General features: G+C 36.7%; 1 protein-coding gene across 1 annotated transcript in view; it reads left to right on the top strand.

Moving 5' to 3' along the window:
- Nucleotides 1–7,618, top strand: part of CD163L1 (CD163 molecule like 1) — an 84,978-nt gene extending 77,360 nt beyond the window's left edge. The window contains exons 19-20 of the mRNA XM_032254690.1: nucleotides 5,103–5,209; nucleotides 7,451–7,618. Coding sequence (XP_032110581.1) covers nucleotides 5,103–5,185 — 83 coding nt within the window. The 3' untranslated portion in view covers nucleotides 5,186–5,209; nucleotides 7,451–7,618. The remainder of the gene's footprint in view (nucleotides 1–5,102; nucleotides 5,210–7,450) is intronic.
- The last annotated feature ends 1,171 nt before the right edge of the window (nucleotides 7,619–8,789 follow it).

Below are 8,789 nucleotides of genomic sequence, written 5' to 3'. Positions count from 1 at the left end.
ATACTATAGAATAAGATATTAGAATAAAATAATGATGTGTTATATATCATATACCATATAATATATGATATACTTACATATCATATATCATATATTATTATATTATATATTGTATTTTATATAATTGAATAGTATAATTAATGTATAATCTATAATATAAAAGTAATATACAATTAAATTTATATAAACAGAAAGTAGAATGGTAGTTTCCAGGGGCTGAAGGAGGGAGAATGGGGAGTTATTCTTTAATTACTATGGAATTTCACTTTGCAAGATAAAAAGAATTCTGGAGATAGATGGTGGTAATGGCTGCAAAAAAAAAAATGAATGTACTAATTTCACCAAACTGTACACTGAAAAAAAAATCTTAGGATGCTGAAAAGTAAATAACATATTGAAAAGAAACGTAAAAACTGAGGAAAGGCTATTGTGATTGTGATGGTAAATTTCCTGTTTTTTTTTGTTTTTGTTTCCTTCTAAACTCCTAAAAAAGCCCATCTTTCGAGCCAGAGGACGGGGGAAGGGAGATCCAGGGAATATGAGGGAATCTTCTTATTTTTAATTTTGCTCTCTTGACCCTACCCCTCAGCCAGTTTCAAAGGCATATCTACCCTCCTACAGCCAATGAGACATAGCAACCAAGTTTGAGAGAAGATTCGTTTCTCTGGATAACAGAGCATGAAAGAATGACCCCTGATGTTCAAATAGTTTGGGGAAAATCCTCATTCTCTTTTCTCTTATTACTTCCTAGTCATGTGAAACTTTACTGCAGTATGAGAAAATAAAACTGTAAGATAACCCAAGTTTTTCTTGCTAAAAATTAATAGAAAAAGAAGCCACTAGGAGCTAGAGAACATAGAGGAAATTCCATAGATGGAGGCTCTGGAGAAGAGGTCTTGAAGCAATACAAGTACCAAGTTTACATTTTAGCTGCAAATATGCAGAACATACACAATGAATCATAGCAAAGGCTTTGAGAACCAAAAGAAAATATATATACTACTCGAATCCCAGAACTCATCTTGGTACACACAGAAAGCATATCCAAACAGTATAGCAAAGTCTGAGAACTGAATTGACACCAAATAAACCACTGCAAATGGTTAAGACAGAACTTGCAATCTGAACCTAATTGGGTTGATCGTTTGCTAAAACAAAACAAAACAAAACAAAAAATGCACCTTCTCCAAAGGGTTTAACAAAACTTTTTTAAGACCAGAAGTCTTACAACATAATGTTCAAAATATCCAACATACAAACCAAAATTGTTCTATATACAAATAACTAGGAGTATCTGATCAATTCTCATGGAATAGAAAACCAGCAGTTGCCAGCCTACATTAAACAGAGTTTGGAATTATCATGCAAAGACTGTAACACAGCTATTATAGCCATATTCTGTGAGGCAAAGGCAAACTTTCTAGAAACTAATACAGAAATTTTCAAGAGAAACAGAATCACATGGAAATTCAAAAATTAAAAATGTCAGTATTTAAAATTTTTTCCAAAAAAAAACACTGAATTGCCTCAACAACAGAATGAAGATAAAAGAAAAACGTCAGTGAACTTCAAGACAGATCAATGAAAATTATTCAATAAAATAGAGAGGAAAAAAATATCTTAAAAATGAGGAGAGAGGAATCTATGGGGATATATCAAAAGATACACATACTAACAGGGGTGTGGTGGCTCATGCCTGTAATCCCAGCACCTGGGGGAGCCAAGATGGGTGGATCACCTGAGGTCAGGAGTTTGAGACCAGCCTGGCTAACATGGTGAAACCCCGTCTCTACTTAAAATACTAAAATTAGCTGGGTGTGGTGGTGGGTCCCTGTAATCCCAGCTACTTGGGAGGCAGAGGCAGAAGAATTGCTTAAACCTGGAAGGCAGAGGTTGCAGTGAGCTGAGATTATGCCATTGCATTCCAGCCTGTGTTACAAGACCAAAACTCCATCTCAAAAAGATATACATGCTATTGGAGTATTAGAAAAAAGAAGTTAGACACGGTGCAGTAATTTTTTAAAAAGAAATATTGGATGAAAACTTCAAAAATTTGTTTAAAGACATGAATAGATTTAAGAAGCTCAGCAAACGCCAAACTAAATATATACATTCCCAGATACATCGTGCTCAAATTACTGAAAACAAAATACAAAGAAAAAATATCAAAAGTAAGGAGACAAAAATGACACATTACGTTTAGAGGAACAACAATTCAAATGAACGCAGATTTCTAAAGGGGTTAGGAAAACAAACAAAATCTTTAAAATGCTAAATGAAAAGAACTGTCAATCCAGAATTCTATATCCAGAAAAAATAACTTTCAGGAATGAAGATGAGCAAATTATCTGTTAGATCAAATAAGAATAAAAAAAATTTAAGGGTTTTATTTTACCTCTACTAATTTCTTGTCTAATGCTTCTCTTTTCATAGATTAGAGCTGCTGACCTATTTAATTTTCCTTCTTTTTGAAGAATTTCTTTTATAATTTCTTATAAGGCAACTGAACTGGCAACAAATAGCCTCAGTTTTTATTTGTCTGAGAAAACCCTTTATTTTTCCTTCACTTTTGAAGGATACTTTCCCTGAATACAGAATTCTAAGTTGATGGTTCCTTTTTTTCATGCTATTATACTCTTTTTTTTAGCATAGTTTTTGAAGAGAAGTTCAATTTAATTCATACCCTTGCTCCTATAGATAATTTTTTTCCTCTGGCTTCTTTTAAGATTTTTTTCTTTGTCTTTGATTTTCTGCAGCTTGAATATGAATGCCTAAAAACTTCTCACTATTTTTGTTTCTTGGCATTTATTCTGCTTGGTGTTCTTTGTGCTGTCTGGATAAGTGTTTTTGGTTTCTGTCATTAGTTGTGAGAAATTCTGTCATGATTGCTTCAAATATTTTTCTTCTTTCTCACTTTTTTCTCCTTCTGGTATTCCTATTGTATGTATGTTACATCTTTTGTAGTTCTTTCACAATTTTTGGATATTCCGTTCTGTCATTTTTTTCTTTTCTCTTTGCATTTAAGTTTTTGAAGTTTCCATTAATGTTTCTTCAAGCTCACTGAATTTTTTTCCTCAGCTGTGTCCAGTCCATTGATGGGCGCAGTAAAGACATGCTTCATTTCTATTACAGTGTTGTTGGTGTCTAACATTTTTAATTCTGTCTTTGAATTTCCATCCCTGTGTCTACATTGCTCATGTGTTCTTGCAGGTTGTCCTTTTGTTCCTTTAGACCCTATAACGTATTTATCATAGTTGTTTTAAAGTTCTGGTGTGATCAGTTCAACATCTCTCTCTTATCTAAGTCTGATCTGATGCTTGCTGTCTCCTCAGACTCTGTTTTTTGTCTTTCAGTGTGCCTTGTAATTTTTTTGTAGAAAGCAAGATATGATGTATAGTGTATACAAAGAATTAAGGTAAAGAGGGTGTCTGGGTAAGGTTTTATATTTACCTGGCTAGGGATTAGGCTGCATTTATTGTTTGCTGTAGCTGTAGGTGTCAGAGGCTGATATTTCCTCTGGGGCACTTTTTTTTTTTGTCTCTCCTGTTGTCTTTGAGGTTCCCTAGTGACTTTTTTTTTTTTTTGGGACGGAGTTTCACTCACGTTACCCAGGCTGGAGTGCAATGGCGTGATCTCGGCTCGCCGCAACCTCCGCCTCCCGGGTTCAGGCAATTCTCCTGCCTCAGCCTCCCGAGTAGCTGGGACCACAGGCACGCGCCACCATGCCCAGCTAATTTTTTGTAGTTTTAGTAGAGATGGGGTTTCACCATGTTGACCAGGATGGTCTTGATCTCTTGACCTCGTGATCCACCTGCCTCAGCCTCCCAAAGTGCTGGGATTACAGGCTTGAGCCCCCGCGCCCGGCATGACTTCTTAAATAAGATCTCAGATGTGCAATTTCATCTATTGTATTTCCTGTTATTTTGTAGGAACCCTACTGAAGTGACAGCAAGGTGTTGCGGGAGGGGAAACATACTGTAGTCCTGTGGTTGAGCCTGTCTTCTAGTGAACCTGTGCCCCTGCACTGTGACCTTCAACAGTGTTTCTAAGGTTTTGTTCCCCTGTTAGCTGAGATAGGAAACCTAAAGGGAGCTGGAGTTGACTATTTCCCTTCCCCCAAGTCAGCTAGGCTCTGGTAAAACCCCAGCCCATTGGACTCTCTGGAGAAACAGAAACAGGCCTTGTTACACAATATTTTATATGTACTTCAAAATGACTACTTTCCCCGCCTCCTAAAAGAAGGCACAAGATGATTTTGCTCCAGTCTTCACTGTGATCACTTTTTAAGGCTTCTAAAGGTAAAACCAAAATGCAGGTCCCCTGGAGTTTTTAATACTGAAGTTTTTTCACTCTGAGCCTACAGCAACTTGTCAATTATAATTTAGATTTTCCTACCCCCATTACTGATTTCCACAGAGGTTTCTGCTCATGGGGTTCTGCTCTGTAAGTTGCAATTCTCTGTCTCTGCCTGTCTCTCCAATTTTGGTGGTAGTGATTTGCCCTGTGACCCCATCTCTTTGATGGATCTAAGAGGAGTTGTTGATTTCCAGTTTATTCAGCTTCTTCTTGTTACGTGACTGGGAGTAATGACTCCCTAGCTTTTTATAGGCTGCATGGGAAACTAAAAGCTCAAACAATCACTCTTATATTCAACCTTCTTAATATTTAGTTATCTAAATTTCTCTATCCACGGACAGCAATTCTTTATTTCTCTCGATTCTGCCAAAAACGGAAGAATTCCCTCAATACAATTTTTAGCACCCTCCTACCTCTAGACATGACTCACCATTGAGTTTTACTTGTCCCTTTTTAAAAATCAAAATATAAATATCACAGTTCTAGGCCTTTAAGATACTGGGAGCAAATCTAATAACCTGATGAAAAGCTGTATTATTTGTTTTGATAGCACTTAATGGTTTATCGTTTTAAATATGATAATTGTTTTACTTCAAAGTGGTAACTAAGCACACTCTTCATTTACGTGATAGTCATTTCTTGCTCTATTATATTTTCCCAGCTGATCAGACGCTGTACCTAACAGCTCTTCCCTCTGCAGAGAAGTTTTCTGCTACTCAATAACACAGACGTTGCCTTTCTTTCAGATGACACCCACAACCATGGTTGTGAAGATACCAGCCACACATCACTGTTGGGAGTTCTTCCTGCCTCTGAAACCACAAAATGACCTTAGGCTTCCAAGTCTCACCAGGTAAGTTGAGAAGTATTACTCTCAGTAGAACTAATAATTTAATCTCCCACTGTCACATAATTAAACACGTTTTTTCCCGTATTTATATTACCATATATTATGTCACTGATTCATATCCCCAGTCTATCAAATATTCTATGTTAAGCTCTGGAAAAGAGAGAGATTGATGAGAAAGTTTTTCCTACAGAAAATTTACAGAGTTTGTCAGAATTGGTTCTGAGCACTGGCTGAGGCTGCAGATAGTCTGTCACTAAAAAGAGGTTGATTAGATCTCAGCTTCACATACTGCACATTGATAACCTCCATTGCTAGGATTTCTGTTCATTTTTGCTATACAGAGTAGGATGTTCACATTTATTCTCTTAAGTACTGCCTAGATTCAGTGCATTAATATCACTCCTTATTGCTTTAATCGCCAGTGCCTGACAGATGATACATGCTTAATATTTCTTAAATGTAGGTGGCTTTGTCTGATGAGAAAACATTAACATGATAACAGTGAAATCATTCTCTAAAGGCTTAGAAAAACAAGCACTCGTTATATAATAATGTTGCATTGAGGCAATTCTAAAACACTTACTGGTGCCAGGACAAAGAAGTAAAATCAAAGTCGGCTAAAAAGTCCAGCACAAAAAGAGCCGCGGTTTTTCTCAAGGACGGTGGGTGGCCCAACTATGGAGAGAAAAAATTGAACTCAATGAAGTCGTAGGATTAGAAAGCACTGTGCTTTCTAAATAATGTTGAGAGCACTTTCTAATTCCTAGCATGAGTGAGCTAGCAATTCTGAAAAGAGCATTTCTGTGTAATCCAAAGCCAATTCTAAATTTTTTATGGGATTAAATGCCAGGGTGCAAAGATAAGTCATCTCTCCTGATTTTTATTACAGAATATTTAGACACCACCAACACAAAACTGTTTCAAACTTGACCCAATGATCCAAGTGAATGGGCTTCAGTTTCTCTTTTTTTTTCTCAAAAATATATTATTACCATAATAACATGAAAAATGTTAGAAAAATCAGAGGTGAAATACACAAAAACCATTTAGATAATAACTAACTCCAACATAATTTAATGATAACTGTTCTAATACCAAGGTTTATATTTATGGTTAAAGCTTCTTTCCTCTTTATGTACTACCGACAATTTCTCTATTTGGAAAAGTTCAGTGAAACACTTAAAATATATCCCAAAGTGTATCTTATGATGTTTTCATCTGCATGATATAAGGGACAAATGATTGAGTAGATTATTCTCAACCGGTTTTAATAAATACCAATTTATATTAGCACAATTTTTCTTTGCAAATAGATACTCTGTGTTGTTTCGGAAGTATTTGAAATTGAGGCTTTATATTAGAAAAGGTTCTATATTAGAAAAAATGTTTCCTTCAGCGATTCTGCTTATTTCATTATTGTGCTTAGTGTATTCATTTTCTAGGGCTGCCAAAACAAAATACCACAGACTGGGCAGCTTAAACAATGGAAATTTGTTTTCTCACAATTCTGGATGCCAGAAGTTCATTATCAAAATGTTGGAGGTTTAGTTTCTTCTGAGGCCTCCTTCCTTCACTTGCAGATGGCCATCTTCTTATGCCTTCAGATGGTCATTCCCTGGTCTGTGTTGTCTGTGATCTAATTTCTTCTTGTAAGGACATCAGTCATACTGGATTAGGGCTCACCCCTATGACCTCATTTTACCTTAATTATCTCTTTAAATGTCTAATCTCCAAATACAACCACATCCTGAGGAAATAGGGGTTAAGACTTGAACATATGAATTTGGGGGACCCAGTTCAGCTCATAACACTGAGCAAGTCTGTTATTTTATGACTTTTGCCCTGCCTAAACCTCATTAATCATCAATTCTGACTTAGCAGAATCCATACTGAAAACTTTTGAAAGATTAATTTCCAGAGGCATTCCAAAAAGCAAAACCATATGTAATTGTACCTTCCTTTTTAATTTTGATGTTATTTAAAACTCAAATTTCTTTGATAAGTAAATTATTACATTCTGGGATTCAGAATTCTAGATTATGAGAGCAGGAAGAAAATTGCATAGCACCTGCATCTGCACAAAAAAGAAATATCACTACATAGCACCTACTGAATCTGCTCTAATTTATCAATTATTCGTAGGGGCTGTGTGTGTGTGCACACACAAGTGTCTTTAACTTCATGTAGGCTAGCATTCTTATTTAGAAGAACAATAACTTGTGGTCTATTGTTTTATAATTTCAGATCAACCTCTAAATGTCTTTGAAGGAGACAGCAACTTTTAAATGAGTCAAGAGGAAGTCAAGTTGCCCTATGGAAAACTGGTCCAAATAACATTTCTTGAGCAATAGGACAGCTAAATTAATAAAGACTGGTGATAATAAAAGTTGAATTATGTGTATCCCTGTTAAATAGACTGAATGTTTCTGTTTCCCTCTCCCCCTCCTCCCCCAAAAATTCATACATTGAAATCCTAACTGATAATGTGATGGCATTAGGAAGTGGGGCCGTGGGAGGGAATATATCATGAGGGTAAAGCCCTCATGAATGGGATTAGTGCCTTTAACAATGGAACCTCAGAGACTCTGTCACTGCCCTTCCCTTATGTGAGTGTACAATGGTCAGCAGCCTACAACTTGGCAGGGGGCCCTCATCAGATCTGAATCATGCTGGGACCCTGATCTCAGGCTTATAACTTCCCAAACTGTGAGGGAAAAAATTCGGTTGTTTATATGCCACAGAGTTTATAGTACTCTTTATAGTAGCCTAAACTGAGACAATCACTAACTGAAAACCCACTCCATACCTATCCTGCCCCTACTCCTGCTGAACAACGAAAAACATTATTTGAGGCTGACTTATGGCTGTTCTTGTAGTTCAAATTAGTGTAGTTCCATAGATACTTGAATGTAGAAAGCATTTTTAAAATTTAATGTCAAAATAATCATCTTTATTTTGATCTCTGATGGATTTATTCATGACAGCTTTGCTCAACTGTCCTTGTTTCTAGCTTGGCTTTCTCAGATTTTGAACATACTGTTGCTCCTATAAGAATTATAACACGTATAGTAACAAGTACCTACCACAATAGTAAAATAATTTTTTTTTAAGCCGTAGGCTTCTGGCAAGGCGCGGTGGCTCATGCCTGTAATTCTAGCACTTTGGGAGGCCAAGGTGGGTGGATCACGAGGTCAAGATATCCAGACCATTCTGGCCAACATGATGAAACCCCGTCTCTACTAAAAATACAAAAATTAGCTAGGCGTGGTGGTGGGTGCATGTAGTCCCAGCTACTCAGGAGGCTGAAGCAGGAGAACCCGGGAGGTAGAGGTTGCAGTGAGCCAAGATTGCTGCCACTGCACTCCAGCCTGGCGGCAGAGCAGAGACTCCATCTCACCAAAAAAAAAAAAAAGAGCCGCAGGCTTCATGTTCATGAAGCTGTTACAAGAGATGTAAAACAACAACAAAAAAGAAGCCTAGGTCATTATTATTATTATTATTGTTAATATTATTTTGAGATAGAGTCTTGCTCTGTCATCAGGCACCAGGCTGGAGTGCAGTGGCACGATCTCGGCTCACTGCA

This window comes from Sapajus apella, unplaced genomic scaffold, assembly GCF_009761245.1.
Source record: "Sapajus apella isolate SASKATOON/1434 unplaced genomic scaffold, GSC_monkey_1.0 scaffold86, whole genome shotgun sequence".
NCBI lineage: Eukaryota > Metazoa > Chordata > Mammalia > Primates > Cebidae > Sapajus > Sapajus apella.
The sequence above is the reverse complement of the archived record's forward strand: the minus strand, read 5'-3'. Positions and strand labels throughout refer to the sequence as shown.